Genomic DNA, 20,326 nt, shown 5'->3' on the forward strand with positions numbered 1-20,326 from the left:
TAATATTTAGCAAAACATTAAAAAAACATAAAAAGAAGTGCTAATATTCATAGTCAAAGACCATGTACATTGAACACTGTGTACTAGAAGGGCACAGCATGGCTGTGTGCACGCCTTGTGCCCAGATGCCACTGAACATGACAAATCAATGCACAGCTGTTGAAGTGGCACAGGGGCATGCACAGAGTCTGAAACCTACGTCCAGTGTGCATTGGCTAAAAGCCATGAATAGCTTGTTTGCTGGCATAACAGTGATATGTATGCTGGTTGAAGACAATGCACTGCTTTCCCAGAGACACAAAAAATCATTTCTTCATATTTCCTTTCATCACAACTCAACTAATATCAGTGGTTCCATGTGCAAAAGTCTTTATGAAACATTCAATAGTTTGCAAACCCCAAGAAATGATGTGCCTTCCTAAAACCTCTTAGTGAAGGCCATTCCATTCTAGCAGACATCCTTTTAGAAACCATAGCAAGGCCACAAGCAACTTTTTCCTTGTCAAATTCACAGTTAACAGACTTTCTAGTCAGATGATGTTTTTGGAGCCATGACAATCCAAAATTCACATGTTTTTGATATTCAATAAGAGTCTTGGGCAAAAAAAGAATATCATCCAGATCTGGTAATACAAAATAGTTCTACCAAACAGAAAAAGTGGAATCCAATTCTTGGGTAGGAAAAAAACAAAGGCAATCAAGAGAAGAGGATGGAACAATCAACACATGCTGCAGATTATTTTGTGCCTAGGCTTTCAGTATTTCATCATTCAGGGAATACATTTTCTGAAAAGGCACCACACATCTTGGTAAAATGTGTACAGCAGTCTTACTCCCTATGAAGTAGAAGAGAGCTGCCCTTAGGCTTGGCAAAAACTGAATAAAAGGCATGATACTGCCGGGGACTGAAGACATGTTAGCTACAATTTGATTAGATGTAGAACCCTTTAGTTCATCACTCAGAGACCAATAACTTCTGGAAGCATAATGTGACAAAACTGTGACAATAAAGAAATGGTTTGAGCAGACCAATTCACATATAAATTGTGCCTGTTAAGCCAAGTCATTCAAAAGATGATGGCATAGTCATGAGAGGCAATAATATCAACACTTCTGTATGATTCTCAAAAGAGACCTACAATGGAAAAGACGCCTCTTTAATTCTTGTATTCAACCAGAAGATGAAACTAACAGTTCAAATTACTTCAGACATTTTCTTGGCTTTCTATTCCTTTTGGCCCTATCCATCCTGATTCATGAACAAACTACATGCCTCATATCCGAGCAAGGTATATGCATTAACAAACTACCCATCTTCAATCTAGATCACAATGAGTAGTAGAAATACATTATTTTCAGTATTATTCATGAATGATCCAATTTAGGGGAGCCAGTATTCTCCCAACTTCTTATCTTAAGAAGATTGAATTCTACTAACCTTCTAATTTGGCCATTTAGCACAGCCTTAAATCATGTGTCCATCATCACAGCAACAAAGGCAGAGCACTGCTGTAAGCTATTGCTCCCTTCCACCTCGTGTCAAAGGACCCCTCACAGCTTCTACCTGCATGAGTCTTGAAAGTTTTAATTGGTATTTTTTTTAAATCAGACACATATAGCACAGAGCAGAGCTTTCAAAACTCTGTGTTGCAACACTCTACTGTGTGGCTTGCCATGTGTGGATGTGTCATGTCCATTTTTTGTATTATTTAAAAATACGATGACGAGACACGGTCTATTAATCATGCAGGATGATTCTGCGCATGTTATTAGTGATGCAGTACCTGTTCCTGCGGAAGAGGAGGAGCATTGCGAAACGGCGCCTCATGGTGTAATGGGGGTGCGGGCGTCATCAGCTGTCGCCTGCCATACACACAGGGCACTTCGCTGTGAGGGAGGAGGCTGCATCCAGGGCTGGACTGGGAACTAAAACTGGCCCTGGCACAGAGCACTGCGGGCCCCCCTGGGAGCGGCCGAGCTGTTTGCCAGGGCTGGTTTCGGACAATTTTGTTGCAGGGGCCGATTTTGCAGCTATGCTACAAAAACAGCCCCCAGGGGCCCAAAATAGGCCCCCACCCTAGCGGTCCACTGGGGAAACACCCGGTGCCCGCTACGGCCAGTCCGGCCCTGGATGCAGCAGCACTGCTTCTGTCAGGGCTGGATGGCTACAGGGTGTTTTGGCATGCTGCCAAGCTGGGGGCTGATGTACTGCAGTGGGGGCTAATTTAGTTGACAGAGATCTGCGTGTGCTTCGAAATAAACAAAGCAAAAATAATTTCGTTCAGCACACGCAGGTCCCCATTAATAAAAACAGCCCCCAGCTCAGTAGCATGCCAAAACGCCTAGTAGCCAGTCCGGCTCTGGCTACTGTAGAGAGCCGTGGCCCTGGCTGCAGGAGAGTCAGCCACGTGAGCAGGAGCTGTGGAGGAGACCCCCTAAGAGAGCCCTGTGAATTGCGGTACCTAAAGGCTGCACCACAGTGGGGCACCGGAGCTGCGACAAACCGCAGGCCTGACTTTTATTAAAAGGGCGGCTGGTGCACTGGTGTGCAGGGGAGGCCTGAACAGTAGAGATACAGGGGCGCTGCAGTCTATCACACTTGGCACGTGAGTGACCAAGCCTCCGCCAAAGAGACATAGGGGCATATTACCAAGGGCCTTATCGCCGCTTTAGCGGGAATTTTTCCAGCTAAAGCGGCGATAATTTAATCGCCCTATTACCTAGCTGTCGCTAACACCAGTTAGCGACAGCTAATAGGAGATAGCGAGCTTCTGGGGGCCCACTTTGCATGTCAGCGATATATATCGCTAATGACATGCAAAGTGGGCGTGCCAAGATGTTAGCGACTGGAAACAGTCGCTAACATCGCTAACTCCTATTACCAACTTTTGGAAATAATCGCGCTAAGCGCGATTATCTCCAAAAGCTAACGACTGCCCAGAGCAGTTCTTAGCCATGTTATCCAATGGGAGGTGGATAACATGGCTAAGAGCATTTGCTCGATAATGCAGGAATATCGCTGATTTCTCAGCGATATTCATGCATTTCCCACGATTTTTACCGCTTTTGAGATAAACCTTGATAATATCAAGGTATCTCAGCGGTAAAAATCGTCGGAGCGCGGCGATATTATTTTACCCGCTAACCAAGCTTAGCGATAATTATCGCTATTGCTTGGTAATATGCCCCATAATGTTTTGGTCAGACCGGAGAGCATATATTTGCTGCCAGACCACTTGTTTATTCAAATTGTCTTTTTCAATGCTTAAATATTTGTATTTATATATTTATTGCTTCACAACTGGCGCCATAACAAAAAAGTTAACAAAATGGCCCGGTAAACAACCTTTACAACGCAACTTTTACCACGCAGTGCCTTTACAATGCAACTTTTACAACGCAAACCATTACAACGCATTGCGCTGGGGGGCACTCTAGGATAGGGAATAGGTTTAATGTACTATCCAACACCTTCCCTACTATCCACGGGGACTGGAGTTGGAATAGTAAATTAAACAATTCACTATCCAGCGCCCAAAAGCACTATGCCTTGTAATGGTATGCGTTGTAAAAACCGCGTTGTAAAAGCATGCGATGTAAAAGCATGCGTTGTAATGTCATACATCCAAATGGCCCCCGCATTATGCAGTATGGCACATGCAAGGAGACTCGCATGCGTGCAAACATCATTATGCTGGGTCATCGTTGTGTCATGACGAATATATACGCTAACCAATTTGTTTGTGCCAATGCTAAGCCAATAAATAGGGTCAAAAGGCGAGTCACTAACTCCGGGGGGGGGGGGGGGGGGTCAAGCCTCCGTTAAATTTTATGACAAGACAGGAGGCTCCTGCTATGCTTTCTTTATTATTATAAGTTAAACCAGAAACAGAAAGAACAAAGCAAGGAAGCATAATACCCGCGTCTATGTCTTTAATCTAATCAGAACACAATCTGGGAAATCTGTGTTCCGTTTTTTGTGTGCTTTTACACGCCATTAGCTGAATAGTAATCTCGCTCTGGGTATTGACATACAGTTCTTTTGGGATAGAGGCAAAGTTTAGGATAGGTGTCATTTAAATTTGCAGAGGGGGGGGGGTTGTGATTTTGCCCGGAGCGGTATTGCATCTATGGCTATTCAAATACTCCCATTTTAAACAGCAGCCTGTCACTTTTTAAAGCCAAACATTGCTTTATTTTTCGATCATAAAAGACACGGGTAATACTTACATTATCATAATAAAAAAATAAAAAATAGAAAAGTAGTTATATACTAGCACTTGGATACAGTAACTGTGCTGGGCACTGGACAGTATGACTTTTGCTATTTACAGTGCGTAATTGTAGAAAAAACTTTTTGGGGGAGGTATTTTGAAAACCTTTATTGAGGAAATTGCACAACATGGTACATTACATTTAGGCGGGAGGTCCCCAGTCAGTTAAGAAAACCACATCTGTTACTTACACTGTAGGGACAATCATGCATGTGCAGCCCGGTACATTACGTGGAAATAAGCTGTGTGGAACGAAGAAGGAAGGACGGGGGGGGGGACACCTGGGAAAGTCGTGATGCTAGTGGGAATGACAGCAAGTAATCGTTAGAGCGTGTTAATGAAGGCGCTGTGTATTACGAGCCAGCCCGACGTCCGCCACAAGTAGAGTGCCAGCGGAGGGCCCGGGAGTGGGCACAGAGGGTGAGGCGCCCTGGCACTGGAGATAAGAAATGAGGGGACCCCAAATGTCAGTCGGTCTGCTGGTTGCCGGCACTAGGTCACAGAATTCGGACAAAAGTGCCTAACAGCGCGCAGTGTCTTCGAGCCAAGCCTTGACCTGGGGAGCAGACCACCGCCCCCATTGAATGGAGACCCTGCGCTGTGCAAGAACGAGCAGCATGGCGATCAGCTTGCGGCAGGCATCTGGGCAGTATTTCACAAAGCCTATGAGAGACAGCAGTGGATCTGGCGCGACAGTCATGGAGGTGATCTCGGTGATGACGTCACACACATCACACCTGTAGGCAGAGACGTTTTGGCATAACCAGGCTAGGTGGGAAAAGTCGGGAGCGGAGCATCGCAGACATCTGTCGCTAGGAATGAGGCCCATTTTGTGCAGTGTGACAGGAGAGGGTTATAATCGGTGAAGATATTTAAAATGTATGAGGTGCAGGTTGTAATTGGGGGACAAGCGTTTGGTCTGATTGCAGCAGTACAGCCAGACCTCCTGAGAAAAGTCGGTGCTCAGGTCCTCACTCCAGGCTGCGTGGGCGCGGTCAAAGTGGTCGGGGCTGCCGCCAGCATGAGGGCATAAACCCTGGTGACCAGCTTGAGGGGGGGGGGGGGAGCTGGATGGGTAAGCAAAGTCGAGGGTAGCTATCGCAGGGGGGGCTGAGGAAATGTGGGGTGAATCTCCCTGCAGAATGCCCTAATTTGGTAATACAGCAGCGTGCCCATGGGGCCGACTCGCAGCAAGGGTGAAGAAGGTATTATCAGGGTAGAGGTCCGACACCGTGGCTAGCCCCAGGCGAGCTGCACGTTTGACCATACTTGTGGAAAAAACTTAAAATTTAAGGACAGTCATGATAAAACATTAAAAGGATTAAAAACAATTATAACACATCAGTAAACCTGCTGTGCCGTGTTACCTTTAAGTGCATTTACTATCATTTGATCATAATGCTAAAAACATTCTTAAAATAAAACATGTTTCTAATCACCGAAAGGGCGGAATCCCTCTAAGCAAAGAGAGTTAAGGTGCAAAGGCCATAATCATAATTCCGCACAAACATTATTATCATTCAATGACTTATTTCTGCAGATTTCCCTGATGAAGGCATTTATGCCGAAATGCATTGGAATGATGAAATTATGGAATGATGTATAAGAATACAGTTATGATGATAAAAATATAATCCTACATATGGAATGGAATTGAACGCAAAATCAAATGCGAGTCATATTCATGAAGTATGAATAAAATACTTTGAAGATATACATTACAGTGCTTTATACTTTACTTGGAAGAACTTTTGCTGCAGTATTACAGCACATATCTGTGCCCCAGGAGACACTCACACATTCAGTGTTGGTGCAACCCTTTTGAATCTTGACATTACTCCAGTGCAGGGAGTAATCCTGAGGAGCACGAACTAAGTGGATATAAATTCCCAAAAAAGTAGCTAGCAGTGCGCAGTCACACCATAGTATCTATTGCTCGAATTCCCCACATCCAGCCCAAATATTTGGCCATGGCTGTCGCTATGGGCTCATGTGTGTTGGTCTTTAATATTTGAAAGGCGGTAGCACATGACTTTGTACCCATGTTAGTGCATATTGGCTTGAGCCACTTGTCCCTAGGAGACTTATAGGCGGGACATACAAATAGGATGTGGGGAACAGTCTCATCCTGCTCAGGGCAGGATACACATTTGCTGTTCAATGAATTGAGCCACTTTTGTGTGAAGGATTTGATGGGGAGTGTGCCTACCCTAAATTGATGGAATAATTTCCTATCGCTGGGTTTAGATATGAAGGCCCAATAATCTTCGTTCAATGAGTCAGGCTTATGCTCCAAAAAAACTACTGGTCAATGAGGTGTTCTTAGTTAGTCGTGACCTTTTTTCTTTGACTAAAGACTGGTACGCATCCTTAAAAACTTTTTGGGATGGAAATAGGTTACCAGCTGGGTCCTCCCACAAGTGTCTCAAACCCATGCTTACCGAGGTACACTCAATATTAGGCAACCAAAAAATCTTACAAGATGAATCCGCGTCTCGAACATCTTTTAACGCTAGCGCATACTGTGACAACTTCGGGTTAGACCATATTCTTCTCCAGAATGCTAGTGGTCTATATCGGGCTTCCTCCTCCAAGGTACAACATCCCAAATCGGAATAAAGGGGCTTAAGTGGAGTAGATTGCGGGAGACCAGTTAGAGCCCCCACAAATTTATTCTGAGTCGTGGCTAAAGGTGACAAATTATCGAAGCCCCAGAGCTCCACTCCATATAAGATGGAGGTCCTCACCTTGGTGTTATAGATCTTTAATACAGGGTCTACGGGCTTCATTTGGGAGAGCCTCTGTTCTTTTATTAATCCTCCCACCAATTGACAGTGTTTAAGGGCCATTAGGTCAATCTGGGGCTTCCAGTTTAGCTTCCTGCCCAATGTAATCCCCAAGTACGTAAAAACATCAGTTTGTTCTAGCTGCACCTTGTTCATAAAGACCCTTCCTTTAATAACTTTGTGTTTGTGGAGAACCATGAAGTTGTTTTTCTCCACATTAACCACCAGTTCATGGTCACCACAGAAGTCCTTAAATCTTTTCAGTGCGCTCTGCAACCCTGCTTGTGTTTTTGAAATAATAAGGGTATCATCAGCAAACATAAGTATAGGTACCTTCGAACCTGCAAGAGAGAGAGCGTCAGTGGGGTATGAAGAAAAAATGTAACAACCCCATTTACAAATAACAAAAATAAAGTTGGGGCCAAAACACACCCTTGATGGACCCCTTTGGATACTGGAAACCTGGTTGTGACATTACCCTGGGAGCCCCATGGTACCTGTGCATAGTTTGACTCATGCAGTTTCACTATCAGTGTTAGTATTTGTAGAGGCATCCCTAGATCTTTTAGAACAGCCCATAGCTTATTGTGAGAACCATATCAAAAGAGGATTTGAGGTTGATAAATGCTCCATAGATGGTTCCCCCTGCAATAATTACCACTCGCCAGTAGATTAGTATAAACCTAAAGGCCTGATCTATCGTGCTTACGTGTGTGTGGAACCCAGCCTGAAGGGGCGATAGTATGTGATTATCTGTGATCCAGGTCTGAATCCTGCTCAACACTAGCCTAGCTATAATCTTTTGTATTGAATCGATTAGACTGGTTGGCCTATAGTTGCTGGAGCAGGATCGGTCCCCCTTTTTTATATTGGTAATATTTCGGCACCACGCCAGGATTCAAGAATCGGGGCTCCACTGGCATTCACATTGGCCAGCATCTGGATGTTCTTTAGCCAATTATCTTTATTGTGTAGAAACAAGTCAGCCGGGATATAGTCAGGGTCGGGGGCCCTTCCTCTTGGTATCGCATTCAGGGCAGATTCTACCTCTCCTCTGTCAAAAAACACTACAGTATTCGACTTGGGTAGTTGAAACTGGTCTTTACTACCACTTATAACAGCAAATTGTGCCTGAAAGTGGGAGACCCACTGGTCGGGTGCTACGTGGTTATCGGGGGATTGCCTGATTTCACCACTACCCCATTTCACTAACTGCCGGAATTTTTGCATGCTTTTTTCCTTACTTGCCGGGAAGAGATCTTGCTATCTTTGTTCATCCCACTCCTTCTTAGCTTTATGCTGGGTAATTTTATACATTTTCCGTGTATATTAAATGTTACCCATATCTTCCAATTTAATAGCAAGGGACAGATGCTTATAGGCTTCTCTAAATGCATTATTATACCATTTTACGGGCTTTGGAGTAACCCTTCGATTTGATTTATAACTTTGAGGAAAAAAGATGTACGTTTATCAAACATATCATTGTGAGCTTGTAAAATACTAGCATTGATTTCACCCTGTGTAGTTGTGTTTTGAAGGGCTGCTAAAGGACAGATCACTGCTTCCTTCATCTGTACTAGTGCGGTGTCATTTTCGATAATCCTGGCCCATTTGACCTTCCTCATATCATTATGTAATATGATGTCAGCTGTCACCCTTTTAATTGTCTGTGGCTGGATCAGTGGGAGACCTGGCACCTGCATCTTTTACAGCAGTAGGTTATGGTCACTTTCACTTCTCTCATAAACCTCCATATCAATAAGGGAAGACCATTGCTCCAGATTAATAAAAAAGTAGTCAATACGGCTAACTCTTGGGCCATTGATTTATTTGTACCTTTCAGCTGTGTAGAATCTTGAAATTAGCACACGAAAATGGAACAGCCCTGGTAAATTACCCATAAGTTACCTACTGAATGTTGGTAAAGTAATACCAACATGTGTGAAAAGGGTATAAGACAAAAGGGTAACTGTTTACAATTGAGCGCACAGCTGAGTATAGGGTAGTCGTAACAAATTACACTGGTGCTTCAAAATGATAGCTAGTCGGTTACCACGACTAAATCAATAAGCTCATAAAAGCTCAACATAGAAACTACAATCATTGAGCACTCAAAAGTCCTGTGTTAATGTTCTGTTTGTTTATTTCTTGATTGTTGTCACAATTATATCTTCATTGAAACAGTCCAAGAATTGATTATTCCAATAGTACAGCAGCCAACGCGCGTTTCGTCTGGTCTGATCAGACCTACGACTTCCTCAGGGCTGCAACCCAAACAAATTATAATGACATTGAGTAAACCAAATCATGCCTTAATTTGACATATTCACACTCATTTTCACAGAATTTAAAATAGATGTAGTTGTGCCTAAAGTAAAGTAATTCTATAGAGTTGTTTGCTCACCACCAAGTTTATAGGTTGAAAGCACCCCAAGTGTCAAATTGAAATAAAAGTAAAAGGAGGGGTTTTCTTGGTTCAAAACATAGAGTAGTAAGGAGAAAAAATTGAAAATAATATAAAGTAGTACGGGTATGACGTCGTGGCTAGACAGCGAGGCTACATACCTATGCCTTCCCTCATCGGTAGCATCAATATGTCCACTCCATTAGTATAATTCGATCTTTTATGAATACGTTTCTGAAAAAGTAGTTAGTATGAGTTCAATACTAGGTATTATCTCCTGGTTCTTCACTTTAATCTATTCAGAAAGATCAGGACCTTCTTACCTTATCATAAAGTGTAACGTCCAATATTGTAGAACGTTATATATCCTGGCTTAGGTTTCCCAGTATAAATCTCATGTATGTAGTTAGTTTCCAATTTCCATAGTCAATGTATAAATCTGTAAAAGTAATTACGTATTCAACCACTATACAGGGTTATAAAGTCACTACCATTAGTAATACAAATACGTTGCCCTCCGTTTTTAATGGAGACAACCTTACCTCAGCAAGTTAAAGGTTGTCTCCATTAAAAACGGAGGGCAACGTATTTGTATTACTGAATAGATTAAAGTGAAGAACCAGGAGATAATACCTAGTATTGAACTCTCCTTTTACTTTTATTTCAATTTGACACTTGGGGTGCTTTCAACCTATAAACTTGGTGGTGAGCAAACAACTCTATAGAATTACTTTACTTTAGGCACAACTACATCTATTTTAAATTCTGTGAAAATGAGTGTGAATATGTCAAATTAAGGCATGATTTGGTTTACTCAATGTCATTATAATTTGTTTGGGTTGCAGCCCTGAGGAAGTCGTAGGTCTGATCAGACCAGACGAAACGCGCGTTGGCTGCTGTACTATTGGAATAATCAATTCTTGGACTGTTTCAATGAAGATATAATTGTGACAACAATCAAGAAATAAACAAACAGAACATTAACACAGGACTTTTGAGTGCTCAATGATTGTAGTTTCTATGTGTGAAAAGGGTGTTGATAGCCAAGTGGTGACAATGATTCTTGTTGTCTATTCAACTAACCATGATGCCAACGCTCCCCACTATCCCACAAATCATAGGACGTCTGGCTGCTCAACATCTAGCCATTTACCGGACAGTGTAAGGTGGGTTTACTGTCGCTAACAGTAGACACGTTTCTGCTACACCTATTTGAATCCAGCTGCCATGCCTCCGCTTGTCCCACACGTTGTGTTGAAGAAATGCCTATGTCTTGTAGGGCTTCCACAGGTAGGTGCCACGTCAGCATGGCATCACAACAGTAAGAGCTGGAGCAGGTTGTGGTCAGAGGAGGTTTGTCCAAGGAACCCAGCCTTGGGGAGTGCAGTGACTCTACAATAGAAGATATAAGAATAGATTGGGATGATTATGTACTGGATAGAAATGGCGCAACCGATATTCAGTTAATTATGAGTATGCTCTTTATCAGTAATATGGGTGCTTAGAGCAGGGTCAATCATCCAAATGCCCTCAGGTAGATCAATAGATCAATAAGCAAAATCCAAGTCCCTAGCACACCACAGCAAATTATTTATACAGTAATACTACTTTTCAGAAATACAAAACATTCATTTTTTCTTCATGGGATCTTTAATGTATGGTGTCTTGTAATATTTCTCGCCGCCAACACGTGTTTCGTCATTTGTGTGTCAAGAATTCACCTGTGACATCATGATTTGTGTTACAATTGGTATAACTGTATGTGTAAAATTGGAGTAATATTCATTAGAAACTTAGTTCAGGAATAATGTGATTTGGTTTTAGCAGTGCTTGTTGCTTTTCCTGATGATTCCAATGCTTGTTGAGCTTTGTTTAAAACATAAGTTACAGTCTTCAGACACGTTAAGCATATTCTTCAGCGCACGTTTCAAACTGCATTCAAATATACACGTGTTTGGAGAAGCCAACGCCCTGCTCACTGGCTATAAAAGCGTCCTCGCTCTCTGTCAAGATGCTTCGCTTCGTCGCATCCAGCGCCGCAGCGAGAGTTCCTTGAACTTCCCTCCTGTCTCCTGAGTCTCCCGAAGATCCCGCCTGCCCGGCTCCCTGACTTCCAGAAAACTCTCCCTTCCTTTTTGGTGCCTTTTCCTTACCTGCTCCGTGATCGCATTTGAAGTCCTCAGTGTTCGTCCGGTTTCCAGCTTCAAGGCCAGTCTCCTCATCGGCGCAGCTCTCAGCATCGGCTCCGGGCTCAGTTTCCTCCCTGCAACTTCCGGTGTCCATCTGAAAGACAAAGTAAGATCGTTCTAGTATCTAAGGAGCGAGGGCATAAACAAACAAACACTGGTAACAGCAGTTAGTTTTTTTTTTGATTCAGCATATTAATAAGCATAAGGCAATGACAATTGATCGCTTTTGTTGGATGCTTTAGAGGAACATTGATAAAGACAATTTAAACCTAAAAAGCATAGGTAAAGACAATTCGAAGTGAAAGCAGTGACAGAAAACTGCAGCTTTTAATTTCTGAAAAAACTTTTAGAGACAATCACTGGCAAATGTAAATTTTGATGTACATTTTTATATGAGAATTCCATAACGCCTAGGATTTGGAATAGTACTCTTGAAAGCAACAGAGGGTGTATTGATATGTCCTGGAGTTAGATCCTTGCATGTTCTTTTCTTTTTCTTTCTTATCATTTCTAAATACAGAACCCCTCTTTAAAGGTTTCATCTTACATTAACAAGGTAAGATAAGTGTGATAGTGTCATGTTACTAATTAATCACTAATCATTAACCTAAGTTAATGTTACTTCATTTCAGTAATTATTAAACTGATGATATCTTGTATTTGTTTAAAAGGTTTGAAGCATTAGAAAACTCCTGTCAAATGTAGGAAGTGTCAGAAAGGGCCATATCTTGATTGGTACGTGCCAAGTAATCTTTGATATTTGATGTCACTTAAAAGGTATAAGATATAAATATATTGAATGTTAATATATGTAACACAGCGACAACATAAGAGTCCAGAAGAAGAGGCCCTGAACACTTCAAGAGAGAGAACTTCGCTGTCATCTCTAGAAGAGATCCAGTGTGTGCATTGTTTTCTCTGTCCACTTCCTCTTCCCCTTGGGGATTAGTCATTTGGTTAAGAGTTTCTAAAAATCTTGCTAACTGATTAGTCCACGAGGGAGTTGGGAACTTGTGTCGCCAAGAAGGAGACAACAGGAACCTCGTGAGCATCGCCTTGACAGAAAGCGAAGCCACACACTCTCTTGTTTCCTTCTGCTGACGCAACAACGTTCAGGGAATAGGTAATATGGAGGAAGATCACTTAACTCAGTTATTACAGAATATGACCGAAGAGATGCAGGGATTGCGTCAAGAAAACCAATCTCTCAGACATGAGTTAGATAAAACAAAAGCAGGATTTACTACGTGGCGAGAGTCAGTCGAAGATAGACGTCCTATATTGACCCCTCCTAAGTTTGGTGTTTCAAATTTCACTCCTCAGACTACTTCAGGACAGAGTTCCAATCAACCAGTACAGGTCACTGTTGTAACCCCTCATACAATTCCTCCAGCCAATCCAGAAAGGTTCACAGGAGATGCCAATCGTTATAATACTTTCATGAGTCAGTGTCAGTTGCATTTTATGTGCAAAAAACAAATCTTTAACACTGATACTTCAAAGGTAGCTTTTATTATTTCATATTTAGGTGGAGTAGCGGCAAATTGGGCCATGCCTCTCGTGGATGCAGATGACCCTGTGATACATAAGCTGAGAAATTTTAAAACTGCAATGGCCAGTCTTTTTGCCAAGCATGTTTTCTTGCAGGCATCTGATAATGAGCTCCTTAATCTCCGACAAGGTTCAAAAGACTTAATAACATATGTCACTAGTTTTAACAGATTGCTGGCCGAAACCAGGTGGCCTGAGGAAAAGAGAATTTCGCTATTTTACAGAGGCCTTAGTGATAACTTAAAAGACTCTTTGGCCCACATTGTAGATTTACCTAATGATTTTTCTGATTTTCAAAATTTGGTAGCTAAACTAGATCACAGGTTAGGCGAAAGAAAAAACGAAAGACCAAAAGCTGATATCAGGCACTTACATTTCAAATCAGTACGCAGAGAAGTTGAGGATAAAAATGCACAAGTTGAGCCTATGCAAATAGGAGGAATTAAAGGTCCTCTTACTCAAGAGGAAAAAGATCGTAGGCGAAAAGGAAACTTATGTTTATATCGCGGCAAATCTGGGCATTTCGCTAAAGACTGTCCTGTTAAATCAGTTAAGAAAAAAGTTATGGTAATTGCATCCGAATCTTCTCAGTTTTCGGAAAACTAACCATCTCGGGGAACAAAGAGATCGACTCCTCTGGAGATTCAAGTGTAATGATCTCACAATATGCAACCAGTGTGACTAATCCTATATCTAGGCATTTCACAGTAAGAATCATTTTGATTCTGTCTAATCAACAAAGACACAGTATTCCCATTCTTATTGACTCTGGAGCAACAGGGATTTTTTTTAATTTAAATTTGGCTCGAAAATTAAACTTGACTCAAGTCCCCAAGAAGGAACCGGAGCCTGTGAGAGCAGTAGATGGTTCAGGGCTTTCTTCAGGATTAATTCGGTTTCATACAACGCCTTTGATTCTAGTGACTGACAATGGTCCTACAGAATTAACCACTTTTGACCTTATTGATACTCCTACCTTTGGAGTAATTTTGGGAATTCCTTGGCTTGAACTTCACAACACTAAGATTGACTGGGTCAAGCGTACGGTAACATTAGATTCATCTTATTGCAAACTTCATTGTTACCAGGAAACCAAAGATCCTGTAATGCCCTTATATTGTGCTACGTCTCATTGTGAACATGACTCTATACCCATGGAGTACTTAGATTTTGCTGATGTATTCGATCCCGTCAAAGCTACTAAATTACCCCCCCACAGAATTTACGACTGCTGAATTGACCTGATTCCAGGAGCCAAGCTGCCCTGCAGTCGCATTTACGCTCTAACTGAACCAGAAAATCAATATTTACGTACTTACCTGGACGAGTTATTAGAACTCCGTTTTATCCGACATTCTACTTCGCCAGTGTCATCTCCACTCTTTTTCGTGGGGAAGAAGACAGGTGACCTCAGGGCTTGCATAGACTTTCGCGCAGTCAACAAGGCAACGATAAAAATCGTTACCCATTGCCTTTGATTCCTGTATTACTAGACCAGGTGAAAGGTTCAAGCATTTACACAAAACTGGATTTACACGGAGCTTATCATCTGATCCGCGTAAAGGAAGGTGATGAGTGGAAGACCGCCTTCCGTACTAAATTTGGTCTTTTTGAGTATACAGTGATACCATTTGGTCTCATGTAACGCTCCAGCAGCGTTCCAATACTTTATTAATGAGGTTTTGCATGACTTGTTGGATGTTTGCGTAATTGTATATATCGATGACATCTTGATATACTCAAAAAACCCTGAGGAACACACTGGACATGTTCGAGCTGTGCTTCAGAAGTTGAGAGACAATTCTTTATTTGTTAAATTGGAGAAATGTGTTTTTAACACATCTAAAGTTGAGTCCCTTTGGTATTGGCTATCTCCGGAAGGAATCACAATGGACCCTAAAAAAGTTGACGCAATTTTGAATTGGCCATCACTAACTTCTGTCAAAGAAATTCAAAGAGTATTAGGGTTTGCAAATTTTTATAGACGTTTCATTTCTAAATTTTCCAATATTGTTACGCCAATCACTCAATTGCTACAAAAAGGGAAAAAATTCCTTTGGACTTCGGAAGCTGAAGCTGCCTTCCAAACTTTGAAAAAAGCTTTCACCACGGCACCAATTTTGGTGCATCCAGACTCCGACAGACCTTTCTTTGTGGAAGCGGATGCTTCTCAGACTGCCATAGGTGGAGTCTTGCTACAAAAGGATGTTTCTACAGGTCATTTACATCCAATAGCTTTTTCTCTCGAAAATTGTTGCCTGCAGAGCAAAATTATGCAATAGCTGAACGTGAGTTATTAGCTATTAAGGCCGTTCTCCAGGAGTGGAGGCATCACCTTTTAGGGGCTAAGCACACAATAACCATCTACTCAGACCATAAGAATGTGCAGTTCTATTCAACGGTAAAAGCGTTTACACCTAAACAAATGCGTTGGCTGCAATTTTTCAGTGAGTTTGACTTCATAATTACTTATCGTCCAGGTGTTAAACAATTGTTATCAGATACCCTTTCACGTTTAGTTTTTGAGAAAAATAACGATCAGTCAAGAGAGTTACAGAGTATTATACCTACAGAGAAGGTGTGTGGAGAAACTACCTCAGATGACTTTTTAGCCATATTAAAAAACAAGACACAAAAAATGGATCAACAACAATGGCTTTCACAGAAAAATACCACTATTAGAGATGGTTATTTTTTCTTTAAGAATAAATTGTTCATTCCAGATGAAGACCTGAGAAGTCAAATAATGAAATGGAATCATGACATTGCAGCAGCTGCACATCCAGGCATCAATAAAACGTTAGAATTATGTCAAAGACACTTTTGGTGGAAGAATATGGGTCAAGATGTTCGTCAATACGTCCTTACCTGTCCTATTTGCACACGACAAAAATCCTTACATACATCTCCAATGGGTTTATTACAACCTTTACCAATTCCACCATTTCCTTGGCACACTATAAGTGTGGATTTTGTTACAGATCTACCTGAATCTCATGGTTTCACCACAATACTTGTAGTGGTGGATCTCCTTTCAAAAATGGGACATTTTATTCCTCTGACGAAATTGCCATCAGCCCCAGAATTAAGTAAAATCTTCTTGAATAATGTAATTAAACTTCATGGTTTGCCACAGAAAATTATTTCTGACAGGGGTCCTCCAATTTATTTCCAAGTTTTGGAAACAACTTAATGATCATTTGGGGATGGAAATAGCTTTGTCATCCACTTTTCATCCCCAAACGGACGGTCAAACAAAAAAAGTTAATCAATATCTTGAACAAAGTTTACGCTGTTTGACCTCTACAATGACTTCTAGTTGGGATGAAGCTCTGCCTTTAGCCGAATTTGCCTACAATAATTCATTACATTCAGCTTTGGGTTGCTCACCTTTCTATTTTATTACCGGTCAAAATCCTCAATCATTACCAATAGTAATTCCAGATGATGTTCAAAACATGCCAGCAGTTTGAGAAAGGTTAACTAGCTTGCAAGCTTTTCAGGAACAAGTTCGAAGATCTTTAGCCAAAAATAAAGAAAAAATGAAAAAATCTGCAGATCTTCATAGAATACCAGCACCTCAATATAAAGTCGGAGATTTAGTCTGGCTATCGACAAAGAACATTCAAATAGAAGGCCCAAAAAAGTTAAAACCTCGATTTATTGGACCTTACCCTGTGGAAAAAATTATCAACCCAGTGTCTATTAAGTTAAAGTTACCCCAAGATTATTCTATTCACCCAGTTTTTCACGTCTCTCTACTAAAGCCCTATGATCCAGACACCAGGCTAGATAATCCACCTCCTCCAATTGTGGTTGGAGATCATGTTGAATATGAAGTAGAAAGGATTGTAGATGCAAAACGCATTCGAGGTCGTCTGTTTTATTTGATAGCTTGGAAAGGGTGAGATGCCTCAGAAAGATATTGGGAACCTGAATCTAATGTACATGCTCCCCGGTTGGTTCGCTTGTTTCATGCTCTGCATCCTCACAAACCAAGATCTGTGAGACGACCTTTGGGGGGGAGAACTGTCAAGAATTCACCTGTGACATCATGATTTGTGTTACAATTGGTATACCTGTATGTGTAAAATTGGAGTAATATTCATTAGAAACTTAGTTCAGGAATAATGTGATTTGGTTTTAGCAGTGCTTGTTGCTTTTCCTGATGATTCCAATGCTTGTTGAATTTTGTTTAAAACATAAGTTACAGTCTTCAGACACGTTAAGCATATTCTTCAGCGCACGTTTCAAACTGCATTCAAATCTACACGTGTTTGGAGAAGCCAACACCCTGCTCAATGGCTATAAAATCGTCCTCGCTCTCTGTCAAGACGCTTCGCTTCGTCGCATCCAGCGCCGCAGCGAGAGTTCCTGAACTTCCCTCCTGTCTCTGCTTGTCTCCTGAGTCTCCCGAAGATCCCACCTGCCCTCTGCCCGGCTCCCTGACTTCCAGAAAACTCTCCCTTCCTTTTTGGTGCCTTTTCCTTACCTGCTCCGTTATCGCATTTGAAGTCCTCGGTGTTCGTCCGGTTTCCAGCTTCAAGGCCAGTCTCCTCATCGGCGCAGCTCTCAGCATCGGCTCCGGGCTCAGTTTCCTCCCAGCAACTTCCGGAGTTCATCTGAAAGACAAAGTAAGATCGTTCTAGTATCTAAGCAACAAGGGCATAAACAAACAAACATTTGTAACAGCAGTTAGTTGTTTTTTTTTATTCAGCATATTAATAAGCATAAGGCAATGACAATTGATCGCTTTTGTTGGATGCTTTAGAGGAACATTGATAAAGACAATTTAAACCTAAAAATCATAGGTAAAGACAATTCGAAGTGAAAGCAGTGACAGAAAACTGCAGCTTTTAATTTCTGAAAAAACTTTTAGAGACAATCACTGGCAAATGTAAATTTTGATGTACATTTTTATATGAGAATTCCATAACGCCTAGGATTTGGAATAGTACTCTTGAAAGCAACAGAGGGTGTATTGATATGTCCTGGAGTTAGATCCTTGCATGTTCTTTTCTTTTTCTTTCTTATCATTTCTAAATACAGAACCCCTCTTTAAAGGTTTCATCTTACATTAACAAGGTAAGATAAGTGTGATAGTGTCATGTTACTAATTAATCACTAATCATTAACCTAAGTTAATGTTACTTCATTTCAGTAATTATTAAACTGATGATATCTTGTATTTGTTTAAAAGGTTTGAAGCATTAGAAAACTCCTGTCAAATGTAGGAAGTGTCAGAAAGGGCCATATCTTGATTGGTACGTGCCAAGTAATCTTTGATATTTGATGTCACTTAAAAGGTATAAGATATAAATATATTGAATGTTAATATATGTAACACAGCGACAACATAAGAGTCCAGAAGAAGAGGCCCTGAACACTTCAAGAGAGAGAACTTCGCTGTCATCTCTAGAAGAGATCCAGTGTGTGCATTGTTTTCTCTGTCCACTTCCTCTTCCCCTTGGGGATTAGTCATTTGGTTAAGAGTTTCTAAAAATCTTGCTAACTGATTAGTCCACGAGGGAGTTGGGAACTTGTGTCGCCATGAAGGAGACAACAGGAACCTCGTGAGCATCGCCTTGACAGAAAGCGAAGCCACACACTCTCTTGTTTCCTTCTGCTGACGCAACAACGTTCAGGGAATAGGTAATATGGAGGAAGATCACTTAACTCAGTTATTACAGAATATGACCGAAGAGATGCAGGGATTGCGTCAAGAAAACCAATCTCTCAGACATGAGTTAGATAAAACAAAAGCAGGATTTACTACGTGGCGAGAGTCAGTCGAAGATAGACGTCCTATATTGACCCCTCCTAAGTTTGGTGTTTCAAATTTCACTCCTCAGACTACTTCAGGACAGAGTTCCAATCAACCAGTACAGGTCACTGTTGTAACCCCTCATACAATTCCTCCAGCCAATCCAGAAAGGTTCACAGGAGATGCCAATCGTTATAATACTTTCATGAGTCAGTGTCAGTTGCATTTTATGTGCAAAAAACAAATCTTTAACACTGATACTTCAAAGGTAGCTTTTATTATTTCATATTTAGGTGGAGTAGCGGCAAATTGGGCCATGCCTCTCGTGGATGCAGATGACCCTGTGATACATAAGCTGAGAAATTTTAAAACTGCAATGGCCAGTCTTTTTGCCAAGCATGTTTTCTTGCAGGCATCTGATAATGAGCTCCTTAATCTCCGACAAGGTTCAAAAGACTTAATAACATATGTCACTAGTTTTAACAGATTGCTGGCCGAAACCAGGTGGCCTGAGGAAAAGAGAATTTCGCTATTTTACAGAGGCCTTAGTGATAACTTAAAAGACTCTTTGGCCCACATTGTAGATTTACCTAATGATTTTTCTGATTTTCAAAATTTGGTAGCTAAACTAGATCACAGGTTAGGCGAAAGAAAAAACGAAAGACCAAAAGCTGATATCAGGCACTTACATTTCAAATCAGTACGCAGAGAAGTTGAGGATAAAAATGCACAAGTTGAGCCTATGCAAATAGGAGGAATTAAAGGTCCTCTTACTCAAGAGGAAAAAGATCGTAGGCGAAAAGGAAACTTATGTTTATATTGCGGCAAATCTGGGCATTTCGCTAAAGACTGTCCTGTTAAATCAGTTAAGAAAAAAGTTATGGTAATTGCATCCGAATCTTCTCAGTTTTCGGAAAACTAACCATCTCGGGGAACAAAGAGATCGACTCCTCTGGAGATTCAAGTGTAATGATCTCACAATATGCAACCAGTGTGACTAATCCTATATCTAGGCATTTCACAGTAAGAATCATTTTGATTCTGTCTAATCAACAAAGACACAGTATTCCCATTCTTATTGACTCTGGAGCAACAGGGATTTTTTTTAATTTAAATTTGGCTCGAAAATTAAACTTGACTCAAGTCCCCAAGAAGGAACCGGAGCCTGTGAGAGCAGTAGATGGTTCAGGGCTTTCTTCAGGATTAATTCGGTTTCATACAACGCCTTTGATTCTAGTGACTGACAATGGTCCTACAGAATTAACCACTTTTGACCTTATTGATACTCCTACCTTTGGAGTAATTTTGGGAATTCCTTGGCTTGAACTTCACAACACTAAGATTGACTGGGTCAA

At 41.3% G+C, this 20,326-nt stretch overlaps 1 protein-coding gene across 1 annotated transcript; it reads right to left on the reverse strand.

Annotated features, from left to right (window-relative positions):
• Positions 1-10,489: 10,489 nt before the first annotated feature.
• Positions 10,490-17,804, reverse strand: LOC144785100 (uncharacterized). Its single transcript, XM_078664201.1, has 3 exons — positions 17,700-17,804; positions 11,621-11,750; positions 10,490-10,859 (listed from the first exon to the last, which is right to left on the reverse strand). The coding sequence occupies exons 1-3, from the start codon at positions 17,784-17,786 to the stop codon at positions 10,609-10,611; spliced, it is 468 nt and encodes a 155-aa protein (XP_078520327.1). The 5' UTR covers positions 17,787-17,804; the 3' UTR covers positions 10,490-10,608.
• Positions 17,805-20,326: the final 2,522 nt, after the last annotated feature.

Source organism: Lissotriton helveticus, chromosome 10 (genome assembly GCF_964261635.1).
Source record: "Lissotriton helveticus chromosome 10, aLisHel1.1, whole genome shotgun sequence".
Classification (NCBI taxonomy): domain Eukaryota; kingdom Metazoa; phylum Chordata; class Amphibia; order Caudata; family Salamandridae; genus Lissotriton; species Lissotriton helveticus.